Source organism: Hyperoodon ampullatus (genome assembly GCF_949752795.1).
Source record: "Hyperoodon ampullatus genome assembly, chromosome: 14".
In the NCBI taxonomy this organism is placed as follows: Eukaryota; Metazoa; Chordata; class Mammalia; order Artiodactyla; family Ziphiidae; genus Hyperoodon; species Hyperoodon ampullatus.
The window spans coordinates 25,340,584-25,368,296 of NC_136927.1; the positions used below are offsets into that span (position 1 = coordinate 25,340,584).

General features: G+C 47.5%; 1 protein-coding gene across 2 annotated transcripts; it reads left to right on the forward strand.

Moving 5' to 3' along the window:
* Window positions 1-478: 478 nt before the first annotated feature.
* On the forward strand, window positions 479-27,713 carry HMOX2 (heme oxygenase 2). Of its 2 annotated transcripts, none has more exons than XM_079720248.1 (6): window positions 479-588; window positions 22,535-22,661; window positions 24,797-24,914; window positions 25,284-25,775; window positions 26,709-26,835; window positions 26,925-27,713. In XM_079720248.1, exons 2-6 carry the CDS (start codon window positions 22,576-22,578, stop codon window positions 27,050-27,052), a joined length of 951 nt encoding a protein of 316 aa, XP_079576374.1. In that variant the 5' UTR covers window positions 479-588; window positions 22,535-22,575; the 3' UTR covers window positions 27,053-27,713. The 2 variants fall into 2 exon arrangements, with proteins under 2 accessions (XP_079576374.1, XP_079576373.1); XM_079720247.1 differs by having other exon boundaries at window positions 483-571.

Below are 27,713 nucleotides of genomic sequence, written 5' to 3' on the forward strand. Positions count from 1 at the left end.
TTGTGTCTCTTTGGTTTCTTGTGTTTCTCTAGAACAGCTACCCAGAAGTGGAAGTACTGGATCAAAGAGAATGCCTATTCTGAATTTTAACAGATCTTTTGCCAAACTGTCCCCCCTTTCCCAGTAACTCCCGCAAATACCGCTCATTCCCCACACCTTTGCCAGTACCGGACAATAGCAGTCTTTTAATCTGCAGCCAGTCGCGTGGTTAAGGAAACGACGGGAAACCAGTGTGGCTGAAACAGAAGGGACAGGTGGAGCCCAGTGTGAGATGAGCCTAAAGCGGAGGTGACAACGGGCAAGAAAAGCGCGCAGCCCCGAGGCGTCCTCATAAACACCCCCTCTAATGAATGGGAACATTCAGTCGCAAGCACTTTCGACTTCCGCAGCCGACCAGCGTTCTGGGATTGCAGCCACTTGCCCGCCGCAGGGGCGTGTCCTCCGCAGGCCCCGCCCCCGCTGCGTGCGCACGTTGGGCCGCCTGCTTGGCTGCGGCGGCCGCGGCGCTGAGCGAGGCGCTGAGTGACGCGCGGACTCGACGCTGACGGGCGGCAGACCTGACCCGCGGCCGGTGAGTGTCCACGGCCGGTGAGTGTCCGCGCCCTGCCGCACCTCCCTCGGGGCTCCTCCGCGGGCCTGGTCCGCCCGGGCCCTCGGGAGCTGGGCTCGGTCGGCCACGGCCCGCTGCGCCCCAGCGCCCGCTTGAGGGAGCCCTGGCGGGCCAGGGACGGGGGAGCGGCCCGGAGGGGGAGAGCGGGGCGAGCGGGGTGGGGGCCGAGCGGGGGGACCCCGCTTCCTAGACGGCGTTTCAGAGACCCGGGGAGGCCTAAGCCGCGAGTTCGCGTAGTTGTGCCCGGGAGGAGGTGACCCCCTGTTCGCCGCGGGCGGACTTGGGGTTCCCGCGGGGCCTGCAGCCTCTGGCCGCCCAGCCCGCACGTCTGTCCACCTTGGGCCGGCGAGGACCCAGACCTGGCCCGGCGGCGGAGAGCCGTGCCTGGGCTGTTGGCGTGGGCCGGGGCTCTGCCCTTCCTGCTCTTGACTCACCTCGGTCCGTAGGGCCCTTTGAGTCACTGTCTTGACTTCCGGAGTGACCCGCGGCCGCCAGATTGCGAGGGACCAACGTCAGGGGCAGCCGGTTAGTCTGGCAGGGAGTCTGCTTGTCACCTGGTAAGCGCAGTGCCCTAGGTGTATTAATTGTCCCGTAAAAGCTGCCAGGACCGCCTTGCACACTCTTTTCACAAGGCCTGTGTCATGTCATTTAAATGACTTCTGATGAACCGGTTCCTGTGGCCTGTGGCTGTTCATCCTTATTGTCTTGTATTCTTGTGTGAACCACACAAGGCGGAGCATGATTGAAAACATATAAACATCCTATGGTGCTCTACAGTTCAGGAAGCCCTCTCACTCTCAGCCCCTAACAAAACCCTGTGAGTTGATAGTTTTCCCACAGGTGAAATGGGTTTAATGATGAATCTCGAGTTAAGAGATTTAACCTCCATCCCAAAATCAATAAGATGGCACAGATGGTCTTGTACCTGGTGGTCTGCTCCCAGATCCCATGCTCTTTCCTAACAGAGCCATGGAGATTGGAAATGGATTATGTTATTTAAACTAGACATTTTTCCCTCTCCCCCTAAACTGCCCTCCCAAGTAGAAGGAAACAGGGAGCTTACTAGTTTTATGTATTTGAATTTCTGTTAGGCATTAACCAGGTGTTTTGATTAAAATTTTAACTGTCATATTAAAATTTTTAGGTTTTCTTTTGCGAGGAGGAGGATAAGGAATATAAATGAGTAAATCTGTGCTTTAAAAAAATTATTATTATTTTATATTTATTTATTTATTGGCTGCTTTGGGTCTTCGTTGCTGTGCGCGGGCTTTCTCTAGTTGCGGCGAGCGGGGGCTACTCTTTTTTTTTTTTTTTTTTGTGGTATGTGGGCCTCTCACTGTTGTGGCCTCTCCCGTTGCGGAGCACAGGCTCCGGACGCACAGGCCCAGCGGCCATGGCTCACGGGCCCAGCCGCTCCGCGGCATGTGGGATCTTCCCAGACCGGGGCACGAACCCGTTTCCCCTGCATCGGCAGGCGGACTCTCAACCACTGCGCCACCAGGGAAGCCCGGGGGCTACTCTTTGTTGTGGTGCGTGGGCTTCTCATTGCGGTGGCTTTTCGTTGTAGAGCACGGTCTCTAGGCGTGCGGACTTCAGTAGTTGTGGCTCGCGCACTCTAGAGTGCAGGCTCAGTAGTTGTGGCGCACGGGCTCAGTTGCTCCGCGGCACGTGGGATCTTCCTGGACCACGGCTCGAACCCGGGTCCCCTGCATTGGCAGGCGGATTCTTAACCACTGCACCACCAGGGAAGTCCCTAAATCTGTGCTTTATTCATTATGTTTTTTTCAAGAAACATCACAAGACAAGACATCACAAGCTTACCAAGAGCTCACAGTTCAGTTGGGCATTTCAAGTTTACTTGGTGAAATTGGGAAAAGTTTTCAAATACAGTACCTAAGCCAAAATACTGGTGGGGGTATGGGAATTCGAGGGAGCTTGGAAACACTTACTGAGTGACCTTGTCAGACTGGCTATGTGAAGAGGAAAAAATCTGTGAGTCCCCCATTGTCTGACTTGATTTCCTTTTTTCCTTTGCCTGAGCCAATGAGATGATATGCTGTGAGTCACCAGAGTCAGGAGTATGAGCTACTCCAGAAATGACAATGCCAAGGAGAAGGTGATTTACAGAAAGTAAAGCATTCATTGCCTTTGGCTTACCGTTCCTTGAGTCTGTTGAAAAGCAAAATAGCTGGGGCCTTTGGTTTTTTGGTTTCTTTTTAAAAGCTGACTCTCTTCATAGGATAGTTGGGCTCTGTATCAGGTTTGCACCGAAAACTGAAATGTCACTCCTCTAGGAGGAAGATATTTTTGAAAATTGGAATTTTATATTTCAGTGTAAAATTCAGCATTTAGTTTGTAACTCCTTGGAGAGAAAGATGAAAAATTTGAACAATACATTACCTCCTTGTATATTATTGGCCATAGTTAACTAAAAAGTTATAAATAGACATTTAATGCAGTCTCTTTTTCTGATACTAGTTAATGGGAGAATTAAGAGATCTGGGTCACATTTCCTTTTGTGTTGAACACAGTGAAGGTTATTTGTTTTTTAACTTAATTTATTATATGTTAGGTTTGTTTGTGTAAAAGTATAGGATGAAAGCTCTGCCTTTTATTTATTTATTTATTTATTTATTTATTTTTAAAAGAAGATGTTGGGGGTAGGAGTTTATTAATTAATTTATTTATTTTTGCTGTGTTGGGTCTTCATTTCTGTGCGAGGGCTTTCTCTAGTTGTGGCAAGCGGGGGCCACTCTTCATCGCAGTGCGTGGGCCTCTCACTATCGTCCTCTCTTGTTACGGAGCACAGGCTCCTGATGCGCAGGCTCAGTAGCTGTGGCTCACGGGCCTAGTTGCTCCGCGGCATGTGGGATCCTCCCAGACCAGGGCTCGAACCTGTGTCCCCTGCATTAGCAGGCAGATTCTCAACCACTGCGCCACCAGGGATGCCCCTCTACCTTTTAATGTAATCTGAATAATCTCTCAGGGTATTTTTGCCCTGCTGAGAAGCAGTGCCGTTACTGATTAATTCTTGCCAGCAGTTGAGAGAGAGTGGAGGGGGCATATCTTTAATTGGAACAGTTAATATAACTGCTTATACTAGGATCTTCCTGTTTTTTATTTGGAAGCTATTTCACTCTGGTGACCACTCGGGTGCTCTGTGATAGTTCACTCCAAGGTTTACTTCTCCCTATTGACTTCATTTATTTACCATAAGATGTCTCCCATTATATTACACATTGTAAGGCCAGCTAATGAAGGCATCTGGCTTTAAATTCTTTTAAACTTTCTAATAAATCTGACACACAGTACTGAAATACAGCAGCCCATAACTGATGGTCTGGTCTAGCAATGTTATATATGTTTACAGGATATACAGTTACATTTATTCATAAATCCTTTCTGTATGACCAATATCTTTCCATTAAGAATAACAGTGGTTTTGTAGTTCACTATAGATAATTTAGAGGTGCATAGCTATTATAAAGGGAGTATATTTACAATCAGCCCATCAGAGGACTGCATCTAAATTGCGATCATGGCTGACTGCAGTGGAGCCAGGAAGTCTTTCTGGGTCGTCATATCAACCACATCTATAGTCAGACCTTACAAGGTAATATTCTAAACCTTAACTAGGCATTTCAAAACAGCAGTTAAATTCATGAGACTCTTCTCAGTGAGCAGGTTTTAATGTTGCTTTGATGTAATTTTAAAAGGCTTTTAGCAAATGTGCATTTCCCTGTGTGATACATTTCTTTTAAGCAAATATTTTAATAGTAATCCAAGGGCTGTTTTGTCTGCTTTTGGAGTAGGAATTGCATCAGATTGCGTGTCTTCTTGCTGTTCAATGATATGATGTTGAGGAGGGTTCTTTTTTCAAATGTATGCTTAAGTATCTCTCTCTCTCTGAAAGTCTACATATACACTAACTTTTTGTTTGCACTTCAAAATGATTGGATTGTTAAGTACAAAACTGAGCTGATTAATCAATTTGTAACCATTATTTTCACAAAGCTATTTAACACTAGACAGTGTTGTTTTACATGTGTGTATATATATCCAAATACATACATATTAATTTATATTAGAAAGAGTGAAAAATAAACGGTTTGTTTCTCCCCAAAAAGGAAGCTGTGGTATATTTTTGATCATGAGAAAAACATTTAAACCCCTTGAGCTGCAGTTTCTGTGTCTGAAAAATGAGGTTAATACTTGATGAGCCTTCAAGTCTTGAGTGCCTTGAATGCTGCTTTTCAATCTAAGACAGGGGTTTCCAAACTTTTCTGTTTCACTAAGTTTGAGGTTGGGCCTGGGAACCTGTGTTTTTAAAGTTTCCCATGTGATTCTTGTTTGGGGCCTCCTTGTCTAAAGCCCAGGCTGGATGGAAGAGGGAGTAGATTGGTAGGAAGGCAGAGAAGTAAGCGACAGGATACCTGAGGAAGGAGACAGCAGAGAGGACAGAAAGGGCGGATTGCTGCACACAGTGACTGCGGTCAGCTTTTCTGCCAGAGGCCCACTAAGTGGATATTCTTTTCTCTCTACTTAGGGGAAAAATTAATTTTTGTCACACGAATAGATTTGTTTCCTTCCCAGGAATATCATAAGCCTAATTATTGTCATAGTTCTCAGTAACTTTAAAAGAACTTTGTGGAAGAATGGCATAAAGAGACAGGTGTCTAGCACCCCACCAGCCTGACTCTTTCTCAATACTCCCAGCTTCTTGCCTTTCTCCCAGTGAGCTCTCTCAGTCTTGGAAGGCTCAAGTTTCACTGTCTTGTATTATATTCAATCCCGCAGTTACCTTAGGGCTATGGGAAGGTGCTAGCATGATTAAAAACAATTTGCCATCATGCTTTTAGCTAATCTAGTTGGCTGACCTGCCTCTTCAGTCACTGGGGTGATCATATTTATTATGCCAAACAGTGGGACCCATAGTCTGAGCATACAGGTATACTGAAGGAGTTGGTGAGACAGGATATTTGAGTCAGAACTGTCCTGGAAAATCTGGAACATAAGGCTCCATCTTTAGCACTCTTGTCTGTACTGCACAATTAGCATTTATACTATAATACACCTGTTATGTTATTTATCTTTCTATTTCTCTCTCTCTCTTTCTCAGTTGAAAGCTGCTTGAGGTCCTGAACATCTTAGGCCTCTTTGTAGTTGTAGAGCCCATGAGCATTGTAAGTGTTTGTTGATGATAAGATGGCATGTCACATACCTTCCTTAGTACTGGATCTGCTATTCTCTCTGGCAAGACCACTGGGAGCTGCTGCAGAGGAGCTGTTGTCACCTGGAACTATTTCCAGGGCAATTTGGAGGAGGGCAGGCAGATGAAGGGGAAGAATCGGTGAGCAAAACTGAGTGTGGGTTGGGAGCAGGGGCTAGGTAGTAGTGTTTGAAGGCAGATGAGAAAAGCAGACATAATGAAGTGGCATTAAACCTTTACTCCCTTGATTTTCTACAGGAAGGCAAGGGGAGAGTCACACTTCCTCTTTGCTTAGTAGTAGCAGGTATCCCACTAATTAGAAAATAACTTTCAAAACACTCTATTCTGGGACTTCCTTGGCAGTCCAGTGGTTAAGACTTCGCCTTCCAATGCAGGGGGTGTGGGTTCGATCCCTGGTTAGGGAGTTAACATCCCACATGCCTTGGGGCCAAAAAACCAAAATATTCAAAAACAAAAACAAATAAACAAAAACACTCTATTCCTCTGCCACACTTGGGTTTTTGTCAGCCTCAGCAAAATTTCTAAGTGTCTGTGCTCAGTGTCATGTTTGTCTTGCTTTGTAACACTTTTTGTGTTTGCAAAAAGTCGTACTGGCGGACCCAGGAGGAACAAAGTGGGGTGACTGGCTGCTCTAGGTTATGCTTTCTTCCCTTTTCATGTGGCTTTTCCGGGACTTATGCCCAGATTTTAAAGTCAACACATTCAAGTGCAAATGCCTACAGGTAGAAGGACAAAGAAGCTATCTATCTGCCCATTTGGCACACATGTCTTGCCTCTATGGTGTGCAGACTATTGGCACCGAGGGGATGTACAAAAACAACAGCAAACCCAGCAGCCCTTGTTCACAGGGGGTTGGCAGTCACCTTGAGGAGGTGCAAAACAGTAAATTCACTTTGTATGGTTTATGATTGTTGTTTTGACACTCAATATTCTGTGAGGTCAGGGAAGTGAAGAGCTGAGAAGTGGAAAAGATGATAATTTGAATGAAACCCACTGGGTTAGGTAAAAGACAGAGTTGGAAGAGAAAAAGAAGGAAGGAGGGGAAACCCCTCTTTAATGAATGAGCATTAAGGGGTTTTATTGAAAACATATTACCCACAAAAGGAATGTCTCTCATAAAGTAACTCATCTAGAATAGGGATTCTTAACCTGAATTCTTGGTCCACAGGTGAACTTTAGGGGCCTGTGGTTGCTCTGGAATGGCATAGGCAGCATTTTTTAAATATGTAATTGTTCTGGAGAGAGAGTTTGAAGTCTTCATCTGATTTTCAAAGGGATTTGCAACTTCAAAAGGCTAATGATTATTGTATTCTGACAAATACCCTTGCTACCCATCTTCAGAAGTGCACATCTGTGAATTTGTTTCTTCAGATGAGGAGGTATTTCCATGGAAGATTAGAGACAGAAACCATAGGATTCCTTTGTAAACAAGCAGCCTTCTACCAAACACCAAGTGTCATGGGACATACTTGAGTGTTCATGCAAAGGGCAGCATGTTCCCACGTACACAGTGGTCTAATCTGGTTCCCAGGAGTGGGGCAGCTAAAGTGCCTTTACCTGACTGGTGTGGGTAAGGCTCCAGGTCTGCCCTCAGGGACCTTTAGTCGAGTGCAGCCGATTAGAGTGTGTACCTGTCCGTGACACAGAGCTAGAGCCAAGTAGGAGTGTTGGGGAGAGTGTGAGTTGGCACAGAAATCACATGCTTTTTGGAAGGTCAGGACGTTTTTCAGAAACTACTAGACTGTTGGAAACAAGGTATGAAAGAATGGAGGGAGCCCTGGGCAGGTCTGTGAACAGTGGCTAATTCAAGACCAGCTTCCCTCTGCTGCTTTGGACCTGCAGACCTAAAAGACTGTCCTAGAGCTGCCGTCACTTAGCACACACGGCGGGAAATGGAAACAGGCTGTTTCAGAGTGAGTGCCCTAGCTGCTTCAGACGACAGCCAGCAAAGCATGCTGAGCTCAGGGCTCCTGAGGGTGGAGGAGGAGCTGAGCTCCCGCCCCCAACCCGCCCTGACTGCTTTAACTGTGGATGCTCCACTGTACTTGCTCCATGTATTAGCCTTCTGTGTAGGGTTTGGTTTGGGAAAAGGGGTGAGCATACCTCTCAAAGCCCTGGAGCACATGATTCTCTGCCTTTCATGACATTTGCCCTCCGCATTGTGTCTACCTTTTTTCCCCCTAGTTATTCATTCATTATTGCCTAATCAGGTCCTTAGTCAGCAGTAGATGTTCTGGGCTATTTGAGTTTCCTCTCGATAATGATTAGTGGTGACAACTGATGTTTGACCAGTTCTAGAGACCTCTTGGGAATTACAGGCACCCATTTCATGTATCTTTAATTTACGTATTTTGTGCAGGCTGCCTCATGGAACAGGAAGTTATTCATTTTACAGTGGCAAAATGCTGTTTGTTTTTTTATTTTCTTTTTGGTAAATTGCGATCACTGTAGCATTTTGCTTTTCCCCCTTGCAATAATAACCTAATGCCTTGGTGTATTTCCTCCAAAATGTGCTTAAAGACAGGATATGGGCATGTTAAAAGAAGGTTGACACCTTCCCTAGACTAACGAACATGAAGAGAATTCTGCTATGAAATCCCTTCTCTAAAGCCAACTGGGGGAATAAAGGGTTTTCACAGAGGTGGACAGCAGGAAGGGTCGGTGGTTTGTGCATGCATGGGGTGGAGGAGTGCTGGTAAGCGTTTGTTACCTGGACTGTAAAAATTTTGCCTATCCATTTCTTTCTTTTTTTTTTTGTTTTTGGCCACGCTGCTCAGCATGTGGGATCTTAGTTTCCTGACCAGGGGTCGAACCCACACCCCCTGCAGTGGAAGTGCAGAGTCTTAACCACTGGACCACCAGGGAAGTCCTGCCTATCCATTTCTTTAAAAAAAAAAAAAGGTAAGGCAGTATTCTGCTCTTAATCAGGCTTTCAGAGTCCTTGAAATCTAAAAGGTGTGCCCGTGTCACCCCCTACCCTTCATGAGTAGAAATTTCTGCAGTAAAAATGCTGCTCAGGGGCTTCCCTGGTGGCGCAGTGGTTGAGAGTCCGCCTGCCGATGCAGGGGATACGGGTTCGTGCCCCGGTCTGGGAAGATCCCACATGCCGCGGAGCGGCTGGGCCCGTGAGCCATGGCCGCTGAGCCTGCGCGTCCGGAGCCTGTGCTCCGCAACGGGAGAGGCCACAACAGTGAGAGGCCCGCGTACTGCAAAAAAAAAAAAAAAAAAATGCTGCTCAAAGATGCTTACTCACTAGCCAGCCGTTTTTCTTATTTCTGGGATTCACTTTTAAATGTTCTCTTTGTCATCTGCTCTTTGAGAATACCTTGATTTTGAGAATACCTTACATTCTGGAAATTGTCTATTCACTCAGCAGACCCTGATTAGGTAGGTACCCTGTGTTGGGCAGTAGGAGACAAAGATAAATGAGCCATAATCTGGAAAAAAGGCATGTGTACAAATAAATACTGTAACAGAATACAAGTGCTATAATAGATCATGAAAGGCTTACTTAGGTAGCTCTTAATGTAACATCATGCCTCCAAGATCATCCAGCTCGTTGTTATCTAGACCTTATTTTTAGAAGCAGTACAACTCCATTTTCAGAGGACTAGGGGAGCTGCTCTGTCTGAAATGGGTGGGGGAAGCCCACAGTCGTTCCTGCTCTGCCTCCTGTTAAATACCATCTTCCCTGCAGCTCAGTGAGAAGTGCCTCTTATTTTATAAATGAGGATGTTGGAGTTCAGGGCAGTCGTGTAATACAGCTAGCTAGCGCAGACCTGGTAGTAGAGCTTAGTTCTCATTCTTAGCCTACTTGTCAGTCAGACACCAGACTGATAAACAATAATTAGATTTTCTCCCAGTTTTATGTTCTATTCCTCCAAGAAGTCAGTGAGCACATTTCTGTCAGGGCTTCACCTCTGCCTGGCTTTGTTACTGAGCCTGCTTTAAAGGTTTTGCCTCCTAGCAATCTAAATACAAATTAGTCCTATTCCCAGGCAGGTACTGTGAGCCTTTTCATTGTCATCTGTGGGCAGTGCCAGGTTGCCCCACCTACAGCCTCTTCTGTTTTCTGGTGGAAATTCAGTTTCCCCAGAAATCTCTGTAAAGGATATTTGATGAAGGTGTGATGGATGGTGTGAAGCTTAGCTTGAAAACAAAGCTCTTCTTGTCTCTGTAAACTGATGAAGGGATGAGAGGTTCGAGCAGGGTTTTTCAGCCTTGGTGCTGTTGATGTTTTGGGCTGGATAATTGTTGTTGTTATTGGTGTGTGTGTGTGTGTGTGTACGCACACTTGTGCTTTCTGTGGGACGTTGAGCAACATCAGACCCACCTCAGACCCACTAGATGCCAGTAGCACAGCCCATCCTCCAGTTGTGACAACCAAACATGTCTTCAGGCATGGCCAAATGTCCCTTGAGGGGTAAAACGGCCCCCATCTGAGAACCGCTGGGTTAGGGATTGATTGGCAAGAGACCTAAATGTAAATCAGAATTTTCAAGTACATTTTTCATTTACCTAAACTTTTATTTACAGCAATGAGCTGCTCTAAAGAAACAAAACAGTAACATGTCCCGTCCCTGATCCTGACCCTCTGTGGCATGGAGGGGCTTCACCTAACTCATGTTCAGAGCCTCCTTAAAAGAATTTGAACTCTGGTGATCATCTTCCTTTAGGTCCTTTGCAAAATTTATTTTGCTAGAAATTCAAAGGTTTTTCTGTTCCTTTCTTGGTATCTAGTGTTATCAGAATGAAAACAGAGGTTTTTCACAGTGAGCATTCAACTCAGTCTGTGATCCCAGTATAGATTTGATGCTACCTGTAGGGCCTTTCATAGAGACAGGGGTTTTTCCATTTCTTAACTAAAAGTATACAGGAACATTTGTTAACTTTAAGTGACACTTTCTTTAGTTTATTAATCAGCATCATACTATATGGCAGTTTTACAAGTAAATTATCTCATTTAATTTTTATACCTATGTTGCAGAGTTGTTATTACTATCCTTACAGTTGAAGAAACTGAGACTCAGAGAGGTACCTGGTCGAGGGCCACCCAGCAGGTGTGCAGCAGAACCAGGGTTTTCTCTCTGTCCTGCCTGACTAGAGCCTGTGCCTTGACCACAGCCCTATGCTGCCTCTCAGCCTGTGTGTGGCAGTGGATTCTCTCTTGACTGGGCTTAGTTCAGGTCAGGTTTGTTGGGCACCTACCGTAAGCCGGCTCTAGAGATCATCATGCAATTCAGTCATTGCCTCAACTCCTTTGGTGTCCTGTCAGCACATTAGCATTGTGCTGTGCAGATAGGACTTCTGTGCGTATGGCTGCTGTTAGACTTGTTGAGCCCATCTTCCAGAAACTTTGAGATGGAGGGATTCGGTCTGCATGTCATAGGATGTATACTGAAATACAAATACTTATATTTCTATCTAAGTTAATAGTCACATTTATACAGATGCTGAGTTACTGCCAGTGACTACTGCATGGGGAGGCTGTGTCCTGGGCATTTCATCCTGGTGAGGAAACTAATGCACATGGCTGCGGAAATTTCATGGATAGACCAGGTAGAGTAATGTGTGATGATCTGTTATCTCTTACCTTGGATCTGAGAAGGTTTCAATGAAGAGCTAGAGTATCTAGAAAAAGATACTTACTTTTGCTAAGTAATCACTGTGCCACCTTGATTTTTCTGCCTTTCAAGTATGGTTTTGAGGGGTGTTGCAAGTAAATTGTTACTAACAGTGAAATTTGTGAATATTTTGTCTTTCAAAAAATAAGTTTTATTGAGTTAAAGATTATCCTCATAAGTCAGCTCTCATTCTGAGATGCTTTTTAGAGTGGAAGAGAGGGCTGCTGTTACAACTAACTGCTGATAACTTCACATCACCTACAGTATATTTTTTCTACCCTCTAGCTCCTGGCTACTCCTAGGGGACATTTTCATCCATGTACAAATAAGCCAGATATACTGAGGGAGGAAAACAGTTGCGCACCCCCATTCCTAGGAGCTGTTGCCTCATTTATTAATACAGGGAACCAGAGTTGAGTGGCAGCAGGCTGCCTGCTCTGTGCTCCTGACCGCTCCTCCAGTGGAGGCAGGGCCTGCTGGGAACGCTGGGAAAGCTGAGCCTCTTACTCTAAGAAAGTCCGGTAGCTATTGCTGCTGGTCCCCTGCCACCATAGACACAAGCCTGTGAGGACAGGGCCAGCCTCTTGGAGTTGCCAGTTCTTGGTCAGGGCTTGTTTCCTTGCCGCCACCTCATCCACCCTTTCCCCTGCTGCCAGAATCTAGGCAGTCGTGAAAAAGCCTGAGAATGACACCTAACTCTGTAGACCTGTGGAAGTATGTTAAGATCCCAAACAGGTCCAGAGTGAGACAGAGGAGCCACCTCATTAGATTGACCAATGCCTTGGCCTATGGAGTTGCTAATCTTATAAGGAGTTTATGTTGATGTACTTCCTATCCATCACACTACTGTTTCAAAGGCAGATGTATTTTCAGTAGACCGAAAGATAGGACTGAATAGGTCCTAGACACTTAACACATGGAGGACACGCTTTCAGATTCTTAAAACCAGATCTTCTATTTCTCTGTAGTTACTATGGTAATAGGTACTATAGAAATGTGCAGACTCTATTGCGACTTCCTCTTGGTGTTGGGATGCCCCAGAGCCTCTGGCTTCATCATCCACCAAGACCTGGCAGATCAGGCTGCTTCCTTCCAGGCACTGAGTGGTGGCGGGGGTCAGGGGATGAGGTGGTCGGGGGGTTGGAGTGGGATCGGGGGATGGAGTCCCAATCCTCCCCCTTGGGACCAACCATCTCCAGCCTTGGCCTGCCATGTTAGTCAACAAAAGCAAGGCTCACCAGGGGACAACCTTCTCAGGTTGCCCTGTATTCTGAGTGAGCCAAGATGAGAATTGTGGGGATGGGCAGCTGCAGCTTCTGAATCTTCAAATGGGAGCCTGAGCATTTACTTCTCAGAAATCATAGGACTGAGCTCAGTTTTCATACTAAAAAAACAAATGGCACTCAGTGGTTTAGCAAACCCCTCCACTGTGAGCGTAAATGCAGTGTAATATAACCTCAGTTTCCATGTTGCTAGTAGTCTGTCGTGACAGCCTACTAATTTCACGTTCGTGTACCACTGAGGGTTAGCTGGGGACACAGGAGGAATCACCTTGCATTCAGAAGGACTCAGGTTTGGTTCCAGCTCGACTGTTTACTCTGAGTGATCTTGGCCATATTACTTAATTCTCTTGATCTTAGTTCCTTCATAGTCATGGGATTCTGCTCGAAAGTGACTTAGTCTGGTGTGTCCACATCTGTTAGACTTTAGTCTGGCGCTCTTCCTCTGCACCACCCTCTCTTGGGTGAACTTGAGGGCCTTTGGTCCCTGCAAGGATGCTGCTTAGGTTCTGTTGTTCCTGTTTGTACAGAGGAAATTACCTGGGAGCCCATAGCACTTCTGGGTTTTCCAACATGGAAATTCAGCAGAAGCATCCTAATCATCCACTCTCTCCCTCAACTCCCAAATGCTATTTGTAGTCATCATTTATGAGAGAAGCTGAAGTCACAGGTGACAGTCGTTGCACCTGAGTGAAAGGAAATGTGGCTGACCACTTAACCCACAGGACACGTGCTTTCAAGATTGTTCCAAAGTTGGAATGATTTTTGTTTGATGGAGATGACCCACCAGCATTTACTCTGTTACAACCAGCCCTGTAGATGTCTGGTGCCTAGGCTTTGTTCTTATAAAATCCCAGCCTAACCATTTTAGAATTCAGGCAGTACTTCAGCCCCCACCCCTCCAGGTCCTTCTCATGGGAATAAAGAGTCTTGTCTTCTCAGCCCTGAGACCCAGTGGCACTCAGGGAACAGGGCAGGTCTTGTATTTATTTCATTTGTAGTAGGAAGTGGTGTCTTTGGTGCCAGCAGCAGTAGATTTCTGGCCTCTTCTCTGCTCTTTTCAGTGTTTCAGGTTTCGTCCCAGTGTCTGCTTTTGAATTCTTGCTCAGCTGTATTAGAATGTGCTAGAGATGAGCCCACCCCTCCACAGTGAAAAAAGCCTGCCAGAGAAGTCTTGGACTTCCTGAATCACGCCAGATTTTGAGGTTACTAAGAGACTAGTGCCCTTAGTTGTTTTCTGGTTGTTTGTTGCCCAAATGTGCAGGTGTGTGTTGAGTAAATCTGATGCAAGAGCTTTGTGTCCCTGGACTCCCCACTTTTCCAGGATTCCTTGTTTGAACTTGCTCTTTGTCAAGAGGTTAATAGTCATCCATTCAATGAACTGTGGGATTGAATTCACCCAGTGATCAAAATGAAATGGGTGAAGCTTGTGTGTAAGATTTCCTGAGGTGTGGCGGCACCAGAGTTCAGAGACCTCAGGTCATTATTCTACAAACTCAGAAGGTATTGATCTAGATGATGTGGTTTCCTCAGGGTTTTGGGAGGCCCCTCTTATCACTGCTTCGTAGGGTAAGAGCTGAGTCAACCCTGTGCACCGCTCCCAACATCCAGCTTAGCCAGCATCGAGCAGCATCTGCAGTGTGGATTTTCTAGCTTCAGTGGTCACAGGTCTCACCTCAGAAAGAGCAGGAATTCCCATTTCCTGACACTGTCAGAGGATGAGGGTTGAGTCAGAAGTCCTCAGGTGTGACCTGCCCAGAATTATCTATGGATTCACCAAATTTCACATTCTTCCTCAGTGTTTCAGAATCACCCAGCTGCCCGTTTTCGCCAACAACTTTCTCAAGAGATCATTAGCATTTGAGCAGCGTTAAGTTTCATGCAGCACTTGTGCACACATTAGCTCATTTAGTCCTCACAGCACACTCGAGAATGTGGAGCAAAGAGAGTTTTGTTATCCAGTTTTATGGATGATGAAACTCAGCCTTCAGAAGGTTATGACTTACCTATAGCCATGGAGCTACTAAGCATTGGAACTCCAACCCAGATCTTTCTAACTCTAAAGACCCTTTGTGCAGGGCCCAGCTACCTTTCCATTCCCGAAGGTGAGCTGGATCTAGAGCAATAATCAACAGTAAGTGGGACCCCAAAATTGGCCCCTGTAAACTGACAGGTCCACTGAGCTCCCCCCTCCCTTGCATCATTCCAGCCCTCCCTGAGGTCTGGGAGCAGCACAGGGATAGTCAAGGCTGTTTGCTACAGAAAACAGGTTGCACCTCCTCTTCACATCCATATGCCAGCTGGGTTACAAATCTGGCCCTTGGTGCAGGGTTTACGCTTATAAATACTGGATTTTAAACAGTGCTAAGGAGAGCAAGTTTGTTTCCACGTTGCATCGGGACCAGGGCTTCTTCCCCCTGTTGAGAATTTCCTGGTGTCCTAGCACGGTCAGAAAAAAGCTCACCAGGAGTGTCTCCTAGGGTAGACCAGCTAGTAAGCAGTTCTGAGTTCATTCTCAATTCCTTTTGCAACATTAACATTTGTTATAAAGTGGTTTCATGGTCATTATCCTGTTTGATCCTAGTAATAGTCTTTTATTGAATGCTGGGCAGATATTCATTGCATTTTAAAAGTGAAAAATGGAGAAAGCCAGAGAGATTTGGAAGCTCTGAAGAGATGCACCTTCCTGCCCCCTGGCTTCCTCCCTCCTGCTCCCTCTCCCTCCACAGTAGCCCTCGCATTGTTTGTTCCCCAGATCATATATAGGGTTAGAAGTAGGATGTTAGAATTTACTCTTTTTGTGTAGACAGATATTCAGAAAAGAACTTGCATGATGGGTAAACAACCCATTTCTTTCTTTTTTTTTTTTTAACATCTTTATTGGAAAAAATATGGAATGCTTCACAAATTTGCGTGTCGTCCTTGCGCAGGGGCCATGCTAATCTTCTCTGTATCGTTCCAATTTTAGTATATGTGCTGCCGAAGCAAGCACAACAACCCATTTCCTTATATCTGCTGAGGCTTGCCTGATAGGAGTATGTGGCACCGTTAAGAATTGACTTGGCCCGATTATGGGATTGTTCAACAGAAACAGGTGAAAAGGGGATGTAGAGAAGAAACAAATCCTATAGTCCAGGAAAGGAGGTGTCTTGGACTCTTGTATTCTGTGTTTATCATCTGAAAACATTTATGGGGCACATATTGTACATGGTTTCTGTGAGAGGTGATGCATCGTTTTTAACTAGGACCCTCCTGAATGTCACATATGTGGGTGGGGTGAGACCATAGACAAAGATGTATACAGTTGAAAGGTATTAGTTCAGCCAGAAGAGTGGAAAACACACAAACACATCTCCATGGGCTGTGGGAAGAAAGCTGCACCAATGACCAGAGGCACCTTGAGACAGAAGAAACCAGAGGCCTCATTACCAGCAGTACTGGCTAAGAAAAGGAGTCAGAGCCTGCTGAGGCGCCTGCCCTCACAGGCCTGCGGGTGAGGAGCAGCCTTGCTGGGCGAGGGGAGAGAGGATGTGGGACTGGGCCTGTGTGGTGCCGTCAGAGGGGCCAGGGAGTCGGTGTCCACCTCTGATGTGGGGAGAGCAGCCCAGGGCAGGGACTCTGGGGGAGACCCTGGGCTGCTGGAGCCCTGGGAGAGGACTCTGGGGGAGCAGCAGAAAAAACAACACTGGCCCCTAAACGAAGGCAACAACCCAGCTGGGCCCTGTGAGGTGAGAATGGCCTTGGCCAGCTCAGAGGCATGGGAATTATAAACAAGTCATTAGTTAGAAAAAAACCAGACCACCAGAAAGAGGGGTGGAGGTGGGGAGAAGGAGGGAAGGAGTCAGATTTGAAGAAAAATAAAACTAGATTTCATACCATTTAATTCAGAGACATAGTACCCAACTAAATTTTTTATTATTTTACTTGGTATTTTAGAATTTAATTCATATTTTATTGTCACCCCTCACCTGCCCCCTTCATTTAGCTAGCTTTGTCAGTAGGCATTTCATTCATGCATTGGCAACAATTACAGCTCAGGTTGGAGACTCCTCAGGGTGCTGTGCTGTACATGATTTGGAACATGGTACTGGACTCTGAGAAACTCAAGAGTATGAGGGAGTCTTGATCTGTCTTGTAGGATGCTTCTAGTTTAATGGAGTGGAAACAGGCTGATGGCACTTGTGGAAGCTGAAGAATAATCATCTCTTATAAATGTGACGCCACTTCTAGACCGGAGTGAACTCTGAGCCGCCAACAGCCTTCTAGGTGGAAGGCAGGGACTTCTGGGGCCCAGTAGGAAGCCATTCGGTAGGGAGGGAGCAGCCACTCACCTTCCCTCTGGCTGCTTCCTCCTCTGTGTATGTGGGAAAACAGCACTAGCTCATGTTGTGGGCATCCCATGAGTTGCGGTAGCTGATAGCTGGTCACTGTCAATTCCAGTCAGGCAGGAGAACTGTTCTCATTTCAGGGAGCTGGTTGCCTGCCTTTCCTCCCCCTTCCCCCCTCCTTCCTCTCTAGTTCTGGCCAAGCTCAGCAACCTGCCCCCTTCCCTCAGTTGTGGTTTTCCAGGGCAAAGAAGAAGAATGGGAATGAAAAAGAGAATTGTTACGGATGAAGTCTCCACTGTGCCTTTTGGGATCACCAGGTGGGGAAGGAGTGGTGATTATGTTTCTGTCTGGCAGCCGTGTCCCAGGCTGACTGACCTGAGATTTGCTGATGTCTCTATGGAGGAGGATTTAACGTCTTTGAACATGACTGTTCTTTCAGAAGCCCTAGAGTCTTGAGCCTGTCATTTACCAGGGCAGGGGCTTTGAAATGAGTGTTGTGGATCTGCTGGGCCAGGTCCACAGGAGGGAACATTGGTGATCAGGATGTTGTTGCCGCTTCTGTCAGATCAGGTGTGGGAGTGGGAGTGAAAACCAGTAGTGATCAGGTGAACAGCGAGGAGTACAGGAATTATGGAGTTGTGGAAGTAGATTTTACAAACAGAGAGAAGTAGAAGAGAGAGAGAGGGCAGATCGACCTTTCTAGAATTAGTAAGAGCAAAGTAAAGGGCCCAGGGGACTTCCTGGTGACCACTTGGTACAGTACAGGGTCTTAGCTGGTTTCCTTGGTCCAATGGCTCTCTCTCTCCCTCCTCCCATGCCTTTCCTTCCCCCCTTTCAAGAGAATTGAGCCACTTTATATGAAAGAAGGAGCCAGTTAGCTAAACAGTCCAACAAATAACAAGTATTCATAGTTTTCCAAATTCCCTTCCTGTCACCATCAGTATACTTAGTTGTAGATAGTCGTAGTCAGTGTTTGGGGGCCTTTTTTAAACAAGGAAGTTTATGTAGACTTCTTTATGCAGGGGTAGAGCCGGTCAACTTGTTGCTGTGGTGCCAGGATTCCATTGTTTACTGTTGTTTGAGTAGCCCTGCCCTGTATTGTTAGGCTGTGTGACTTTTTTCAAATGTCATAGTATGGCTACTTATCATTTTGGTACAGATTACTATTAATACTTCTTGAAGTGTATTTCCCACAGTGGAATATTTTGGGATCTTTCTGTTTTTGTTGGGGGGTTGGGGCAGCTTCTTGTTGATAACAAAAGGTTGAAGTCTAGAAAGGTTCCACATTTATGATTTGGCCTCTGATTTTCTAGGGATTACAGTGGTTCCTACAAAGAAAAAAAGGATTTGAGTGTAAAAGTCAGCCTGACCAAGTTTGGCCATGTAGCTTTCAGAGAATGAAGTGATTTCTGTTTCTGACGTGCAAGGTGGCTCCTGAATGCTGCACCCCAGGCCACTCCCTTGAGGAACAGTGGCCGGGCCTCAGGAACGGACACAGCCCTCTTCCTGGCACCGAGCCTGTGTGGGTTGAATGTACTAACTGAGCCTTCCTGAGAATGTTCTCCTTCCCTGCCAGATGGAGTTTTTAGCCTGTGTAAGGACTCAGTATTCTTGCCGCTGGGATGGAATAAGCTGGTATCTGTCCTTCTTTCAAAGCAAAATCCTTAAACCGTGTTTTGAGTTTAGAACCTGTTGAAGTAGTGGACCGCAGAGTGCGCTTTGCTGGCCACAGATGCCTGCTGTTGGCGGCACGCATTACACCCACCTTCATTCCTTTGGATTTGTTGTTCAACATGTGTTTATGGAGAGCCTGTTATTTTTGGGGTCCTGGAGCTACAGCAGTGAAGCAGACAGCTGTGGCCGTGCCCTTAGGGGCAGAGTCGGGCCTCCTGAGAGCTGGGAGGAGGGAATTAGGGGCTGCTGGGCAGGACCAGGTTGAAGAGGGTGGGCAGAGGGTGTGCCTGAGGGAGGACTGGCACAAATAAAGTGCTGCTGAGAAAAAAAATGCCAAGATGGACACTGGAGGAAAGCTGGCTTTCCCTTACTCTGTGTTTTTAAGAGAAGCAGAAGCCTTGTTGCTCAAGTGACTACACCTCCCAGAATGTGCAGTTATCAAGTAAAACAGTTCATGGTCAGATTTAATCGCTCATACAATCACTGCTGTGCAGCATGATGATCAGGTGGAGGAATTTACCTAAGTTACTGCAGTTGGTAACCTAGGCAACCAAATGGCATTTGTTCTTGTCTTTGCCTGATTTTAGTTTTTTCCTGTAAGCAGCATGGGGGCTGCAGTCCTCAGGTGCCTGGGGCGTGTCCTCAGTGTGTCTGTGCACCTGCCTAGAGCCTCTGGGGCCTTCTACTGCAGCCTCCCTTCTCTGGGAAGCCTAGAACTCTCATCTCAGCACCCTCTCCTCTCTGCAGTCTGAGTGCCGAGCAGCTGGGGACAAATTGTGGCTTTCAGGGTCCCTAAGGGAGTGGAGCTCAGATGTTCTTTCTTAAAAGTCTGGGGAATTCCCGGGCGGTCCAGTGGTTAGGACCCCACACTTTCACTGCTGAGGGCCCGGGTTCCATCCCTGGTCAGGGAACTAAGATCCCATAAGATCCTGCAAGCCGCGCAGTGTGGCCAAAAAAGAAGTCTGTAAAGTTGGGTCAGTATGAACAAGCTGGGGGAAGCTACGTGGGGCTTATTCCACAGTTGGCAGAGTCTACCTTGACCCCTCAGAAAGAGGACACATAGCTGGGCAGCCTTTTACCATCTCTGTGGACTGTCCAGTTTCTAGCTTTGTTCATATTGTTGCTTGATCTAGAGGCACTTCCTCTCCCCCACCTCAGATCCCGTCTGTTGTTGATGGTCTGCACCATACCGTCACCAACACTTTGATAGAGGAGAGTGTATCTAATTTGGAGTCAAAGGAAGGTCCCATTTTCTATATTTTGTTATTTCTTTTCTCTCTTCAGCTTTATTGAGTTATAATTGACAAAATTGTAATTGTTTAAAGTGTGCAACATGACGATTTGGTATATGCATACATTGTGAAAGGATTCACACAATTAAGTTAACACATCCATCACCTCACATATTTACCTTTTTTAAAAAAATAAATTTTATTTATTTATTTATTTATTTTTGGCTGTGTTAGGTGTTCGTTGCTGCGCGCAGGCTTCCTCTAGTTGCGGCGAGCGGGGGCTACTCTTCATTGTGGTGCGCGGGCTTCTCATTGTGGTGGCTTCTCTTGTTGCGGAGCACGGGCTCTAGGCGCACGGGCTTCAGTAGTTGTGGCATGCAGGCTCAGTAGCTGTGGCTCGCGGGCTCTAGAGTGTAGGCTCAGTACGTGTGGCGCGTGGGCTTAGCTGCTCCGTGGCATGTGGGGTCTTTCCAGACCAGGGCTTGAACCAGTGTCCCCTGCATTGGCAGGCAGATTCTTAACCACTGTGCCACCAGGGAAGCCCCTACCTTTTTTTTAAGTGAGAACACTGAAGATCTATTCTCTTAGCAAATTTCAGTTATGCAGTACACTTTTATCAGCTATAGTCACCATGCTATTCATTAGCTTCTCAGACCTTATTCATATTATAACTGAAAATTTGTACCCTTTTACCAACCATTACACATTGCCCCCACTCCCAGGCAGCCCCCATTCCACTGTGTTCTGTGAACTGAACCTTGTTTTTTAAAGATTGTGCATAGAAATGGTACCATGCCTTGTCTGGCTTATTTAACTTTCTGCTATTTTCTAAGTGTTCTTGGGCAAGTACAAACCGTTATATCTAATATTTACTGAGTGCGTACCAAGTGGCAGGCACTGTCCTTCCGTGTTCTCACTTAATCCTTCCTGTCATTAATCCGATTATATAAATACTAAATCTAAAGGTGAGAGAAGGTTCAGAAAGATCCTGCTGAGCAAAACCATGCCTTATAATATCCCCAGAGATAACAAAGAAGATGTTATCTAGAGAAAACTCAGGATATTTAGCAAAATACTAACAGTAGTTGTATCTGTGGGGTGAGATAGAGGTTGTTCCTTACTCTTTATACCTTTCAAGGACCTTTATGCCTTCTTTATACCTTTCAAAGACCATTTCCTATAATTCTTTGTTCTCCTTGAACAAAGAAGTATCTATTTCTGGGTAGAGCTCAGTAATGCTCAGTAAGTAGATGCTGCTTGAGGTAGAAAGTTAAGGTCTCTTCTTTTCTTGGCTTGATTTGGCCTGAGTTGGTGGCCCTGGTCTTGCGTTACTTTGTTAGTTGTTGGTGCAGCTGTGCTGCTGTTCATCTGGAAAGTTCCCAGATGGCCTCCCACCCCTTTGCACTGCCAGGGTGGAGGGTGAGCTTGTTGTGTTCTGGGACCGTATCTCCCTGGCTGACAAAGGCTCAGCCATGGCAGCAAGCAGCAGGCACCGATTGGCTAACTTGTTATTTCCATCAGCCAGGCAGAGTCTGGAGTGGGCTGGGGACAGTTTGCTTGCGTGGTGACTCAGTGTAGCTGATGCAGGTTGTCAGGGGCCTTTCAAGCAGCTCTGTTTTAAAGCAGAGCTGCTCTGGATGGCCTGGCTTGATGTTCCACTTCATGTGCTTCTCTGCTTCTCTCTGCACAAGTCCACCTGCCTTTAACAGGTAGGCTGGGCTGGCTCAGATGAGCTTGCTGCTGCACTGAGAGCTGCTGCACTGCTCTTTTTTTTTAAATGATGTTTTCTTTGTTATTTTATGTTTTGGATAACTTTTAATTTTGCTATAATTTCAGAAATACAGAAAAGTTGTAAGAATAATACATAGAACTCTTGTGTACGTTTTATCCAGTCAGCATTTTGCCTCATGTGCTTTACTTGTGTGTCCTCCCCCCTCCATGTACGTGCCTGTACACACACACGCGCGTGTGCACACACGTGCTCGTTTTCTCTGTCTCTGAACCATTTGACAATACGTTGCAGGTAGTATGCCCCGTTACTTTTGAATACCTCAGTATGTGTTTCCTAAAACAAGGACGTTCTCTTAACTAACCACAGTGCAATTATAAAAAACAGCAAGTTCAGCATCAATACAATGCTGTCACCACTGTCCGTATTTTGTCCATATGCAGATGTAGTCCCAGTAGCGGCAAAGCTTTATTTATTTATTTATTTATTTTGCGGTACGCGGGCCTCTCACTGTTGTGGCCTCTCCCGTTGTGGAGCACAGGCTCCGGATGCGCAGGCTCAGCGGCCATGGCTCACGGGGCCAGCCGCTCTGCGGCATGTGGGATCTTCCCGGACCGGGGCTTGAACCAGTGTCCCCTGCATTGGCAGGCGGATTCTCAACCACTGCGCCACCAGGGAAGCCCCAAAGCTTTATTTTTAAGGAAAACATTCCTGAGGCACGTGGGTGACTCCTTGCTTATGTTGCTCAGGGGAGAGCAGAACCAGCAGGTGTTTGGGGGACGTGACTGTCGTGGGCGCCGCATCACCTACTCCTCATGTCTCTGCAGGACCAGAGTAGTGACAGCAGCAAGAACCACACCCAGCAACGATGTCAGCGGAACTGGAGACCTCAGAGGGGGTGGATGAGCCAGAGAAAAAGAGCTCTGAGGCCCCAGAAAAAGAAAACCACACCAGGTGAGCGAGCGACGGGAGCTGGCCATGTTGAGTCAGGTGGGCCCAGGGCCTGCCATGCCCAGAACACCTGGCTTCAGGTGCTGGAGGCACCAGATGTGGTCAGGGTCATGCTGCTGTGGTCCCCGGCCGCCAGGCTGGCACTGCAGAGACAGCATATGGCACCCTGGGCTGCTCAGCGCTCTGCCCGCTCCTTCTCACCGTCATCTCTATCATATGAGGAGGCAGGACGGGCACTGCTAGGAATGCTGAATAGTGGAACTTGATGGTATTCCTGGTCCTTTTTTCTTCTTAAAGTTCTAAGCGTTTTGTCATCTGGGGTGAGAAAGGGTAATCAGAGGCAAAGCTGGCACCTTTTCCAGTGTCTCCCACCCCCTCGAATGTCGGAGCAACTCTAACTTCAGGGCTTTCCTTACTGGGGAGGACCAGTTCACTCAAAGCCTCTAGTTACCTGGGCCTCTTCTTCATTGTTCTTAGCCTCTCCTTGTAGCCCTGTCATTGGCAAAGTTCTTTTTTTTTTTCTGAATATTTATTTTATTTTTTGTCAAAGTATGGTTGATGTATAATATTATATGTTACAGGTGTACAGTATAGTGATTCACAATTTTTAAAGGTTATACTCCATTTATAGTTATTACAAAATATTGGCTATATTTCCTGAGTTGTACAATACATCCTTGTAGCTTTTTTTTTTTTTTTTTTTTTTTGTGGTACGCAGGCCTCTCACTGTTGTGGTCTCTTCCGTTGCGGAGCACAGGCTCCGGATGCACAGGCTCAGCGGCCATGGCTCACGGGCCCAGCCGCTCTGTGGCATGTGGGACCTTCCTGGACCGGGGCACGAACCCGTGTCCCCTGCATCGGCAGGCAGACCGTCAACCACTGCGCCACCAGGGAAGCCCATTGTAGCTTATTTTATACATAGTAGTTTGTACCTCTTAGTCCCCTACCCTTATATTGCCCTCCCCTTTTCAGTCTCCCCACTGGTAACCACTAGCTTGTTCTGTATATCTGTGAGTCTTCTTTTTTGTTATATTCACTAGTTTGTTGTATTTTTTAGATTCCACATGTAAGTGGAATTTAGTATTTGTCTTTCTCTGATTTTACTTAGCATAATGCCCTCCAAGTCCATCCATGTTGCTACAAAAGACGTTATTTCATTACTTTTTGTGGCTAAGTAATATTCCATTCCATATATGTGTATGTATGTATGTATATATATATTTCTCTCTCTCACATGTTCTTTTTTTTTTAATTGGAGTATAGTTGCTTTACAACGTTGTGTTAGTTTCTGCTGTACAGCAAAGTGAATCAGTTATACATATACATATATCCACTCATTTTTAGATTTCCTTCCCATTTAAGGTCACCACAGAGCAGTGAGTAGAGTTCCAGCAAAGTTCTTTTTTTATATCTTGAAATAATTGCTAATAATAAACTATTGTCAGCATGAGTGATATGAGCCAGTCTCCTAAAGAAGCCAACAGAGGCTGGGCTTCGAGAGGTCAAGTTTTTCTCGCTCTAGTAAATGATTGTGTGGACGCACGTGAGCCCCTACCCGGCGCGGTCTCCACCTTGTCTGGTACTGGCTACTGGCATCTGTCAGCACCACTCCATCCTGCATAATTTTGTTAAGCAGCACAAACCTAGGTCCTGGCTCTAACCTCCCCGGCCTTGATCTCATTTGCATCCTCCTACTCCTGGACCCAGCCACATGTAATCCTGAAGACACTGTGGGTCCAAGGTGGGAGGAAAGCAGCAGGGCCACCCCAGGAGATGCACGGTCAGTCCTTCTCAGTGGTGTGGATTCCGGGAAAGACATTCCCAAAGGTTGTCTCTTCCCTGAAGCCAGCACACGCTGTGGTAGGATTAGAGGTGTGTGTTTGTTTGGGCACTAGGGGGCCACAGAAGCAAAGCATCATTCATTTGGGTGGTTCAGAGAGACATGGACACTGTGGAGGAGTAGGTCACAGTCATCCAGAGTGTCTCCCAAGTCCTTGGAGCAGACTCACGTCTGCCTGTCCTGTGCTTCTTGGTAAGAGGCTGGAATCAAGTTTCTGAGCAGCCTCTGCCTCTAGCTCAGCAAGTGGTCAGCCTAGAGCTGGGAAGGGCTAATTCACACATGCATGCTCTCTCCATAGGATGGCGGACCTCTCCGAGCTCCTGAAGGAAGGGACCAAGGAAGCGCATGACCGGGCAGAAAACACCCAGTTTGTCAAGGACTTCTTGAAAGGCAACATCAGGAAGGAGCTGTTTAAGGTTTGTGCCCTAGGTCATGGACTGGGTCGGGCTGGGGGCCTTAGTCCCATGAGGAAGTCCCCCTGGAGAGCCTTTCTCCATACTCCATGGTTTCTCAGCGTCAGGCTGTGGTTTCATGTCTTAAGTGGAATAACATAGTGATGTAAAGGAAGTGATCCATGTTCCAAAGAATTCACCGTGTCATTCCTTTAAGAAACAAAAGCTTCCTGCGCATGTGAAATAATTCACTGTATAAAAGTAGGCCTTTGGGGAATGGAGGGGGGTGCTACTCGAGCTTTTGTCTACAGCTGCTCAGAAGTGTGGGCAGTGGGCTCGGGAGTTGCCGGCCAAGGTCCCCCTTTCCCATGGTCTCCCCATCGCCCTCGGCAGCTGGCCACCACTGCACTGTACTTCACATACTCGGCACTTGAGGAGGAGATGGACCGGAACAAGGACCACCCAGCCTTTGCCCCCTTGTACTTCCCCACGGAGCTGCACCGGAAGGCGGCGCTGATCAAGGACATGGAGTATTTCTATGGTGAGGACTGGGAGGAGCAGGTGCAGTGCTCCGAGGCCACCCGAAAGTACGTGGAGCGGATCCACTGCGTGGGGCAGAATGAACCAGAGCTGCTGGTGGCCCACGCCTACACCCGCTACATGGGGGACCTCTCAGGGGGCCAGGTGCTGAAGAAGGTGGCCCAGCGGGCCCTGAAACTCCCCAGCACAGGGGAAGGGACCCAGTTCTACCTGTTTGAGAATGTGGACAATGCACAGCAGTTCAAGCAGTTGTACCGGGCCAGGATGAACGCCCTGGACCTGAACCTGAAGACCAAAGAGAAGATCGTGGAGGAGGCCAACAAGGCCTTCGAGTACAACATGCAGGTACTGCCAGGGGTCAGGCGGGAAGGGGCCTCTGACCACGGGGGGCCGCTCGGGTCTGCCTGAATGGACATCAGTGCACTAGGACAGAGGAGCCGCCCAAATGGGCATCAGTGCATAGGACAGGAGCTACAGCCTGCCTGAGAGAAAGTCAAGGGACCAAACAGGCCAGAGAGCACGAACCCAGTCATGGCTCTGCCTTGTTTGATAGCCTGTGTGTTGTGTTTTGGGAAGGCGAGGCCCCAGCACATTGAGGGGTTGGGAAGGAGAGAGCCATCTCCCTCCCTCTCACCCCAGGATCCTGGTCTTAAGGAATGGGTTTCCCCCTTTTTAGCAAGGATTGCTATGAGAAGTCCTACTTGATAAGTTCAGGGAGAGAACCAAGGAGAGTGAGAATGACTCAGTTTACAAGTAGCTGTTAGATGGGCCCAAGTCTGGGGAGGCTGATTCTGTGTCCAGAGCCCAGTCCCAGCCCTCAGCATCAGGAAAGTTGCTACGGGAGGTGGTGAAGCGCCAGCCTGACCACAGGCCTGGCAGCCCTCTAGTCTGATCTCAGCAGGCCTCTGAGGGCCACTTAGGCTAGGTCAGCCCTGTCAGGGCCTCATTCTCCCATGTTCCTCCTTTTCTGTTGTTGCTAAAAATACCCAGCGGCTGGAAATAGGGAAGTACCAGTGCTCACGCAGTGTCTTGGGGAAGCGCTTTTGCTTTCTCCTCCTATCTGTCCCCTGGTAGTTTCAGTTGTGGTCTGTCAGTCTGGGCAGCACAGGTGCGGCCACACCTCCCAGAGCTCGGTGGTGGGGCACGGACTGGGGCTGCTGCTCTGCACTCCTGAGCAAGCCTCGCCTGCTTCAGCTCCCTCTGTGTCCGGGGGAGATTTTTCTTTGAAAACAGAGGATACACAGTCCAGTGATGGCTGTCGATCCTCTGCACCTGCAGATATTCAGTGAACTGGACCAGGCTGGCTCCTTGCTGGCCAAAGAGACCCTGGAGGACGGGCTCCCTGTGCACGATGGGAAAGGAGATGTGCGGAAATGCCCCTACTACACTGCTAAACAAGACAAAGGTAGGTCTCTTGTGTCCTGAGCTCCCCCCAGGGTGTTTGTGTCCGTGTCCCCCACTAATGCCATGTCCCTTGTTGGTACTGCCATGCAGGTGCCCTGGAGAGCAGCAGCTGCCCCTTCCAAACAGTCCTGTCTGTACTGAGCAAGCCCAGCCTCCAGTTCATCCTGGCCGCCAGCGTGGCCCTGGCTGCCGGCCTCTTGGCCTGGTACTACATGTGAAGGACCCACCACCCATGCTGGTGCCCTCCTCCTGACCACTGGCCCGCCCTCACCTCTACCCACGACCAAACTACCACCTCAGGTGACTTTTTTTTAATGCTGGGCTTGAGAAAACAAGCAACCAATAAAAGCCTGATGCTAAAGCCTTTGCCTGTCAGCATCCCATCTGCGGGCCAAATGCTGACCTGGGTGCAGGCCCACCCTCCCTGCAGCCCCCAGGCCACGGCAGCAGGAGCAGCCATTGCAGCTCAGCGGGCCAGCCTGGGCCTCTGGAACCAGCTCTGCTGCTGGGGCACCCACACCTCTCACCCCGAGGCTCTTTCCCTCTGCTCTTGTCATGTCTGCATTTAGGTGGGTATCTTTCCCTTGCTGGGAGTGGAGAAGCTAGCAAGTTCAGGCTCCCATAGCCCTGGGGTCGGGGGGGCTCCCTAGATGTGGCTGCTCTTCTGCAGGACCTCTCCTGGGGGCAGGGGCCAGGAAGGGGGCAGAAGCCAGGCTCGCACCCTGCCTCAGAGGCCCTGGGAGCTCTGTCCTGGGTAGCCAGTCCTCATGCCTCTCAAGCAGAAACCTGAGTGGGGTCTGTTTGCCCGTGGCCTGTCTCCTCTGACCTGTGGAAATGCTACTGCACTCAATAAAATGGACTCTGACAGCTGCCTCCCTC

Bases quoted from the DNA above. Each gene is read 5' to 3' on its own strand.
- HMOX2 (XM_079720248.1), top strand. From the start codon at position 22,576: ATGTCAGCGGAACTGGAGACCTCAGAGGGGGTGGATGAGCCAGAGAAA. The intron at 25,776-26,708 runs GTACTGCCAGGG...CTGCACCTGCAG, and splicing joins CCTTCGAGTACAACATGCAG to ATATTCAGTGAACTGGACCA. The intron at 26,836-26,924 runs GTAGGTCTCTTG...ACTGCCATGCAG, and splicing joins CACTGCTAAACAAGACAAAG to GTGCCCTGGAGAGCAGCAGC.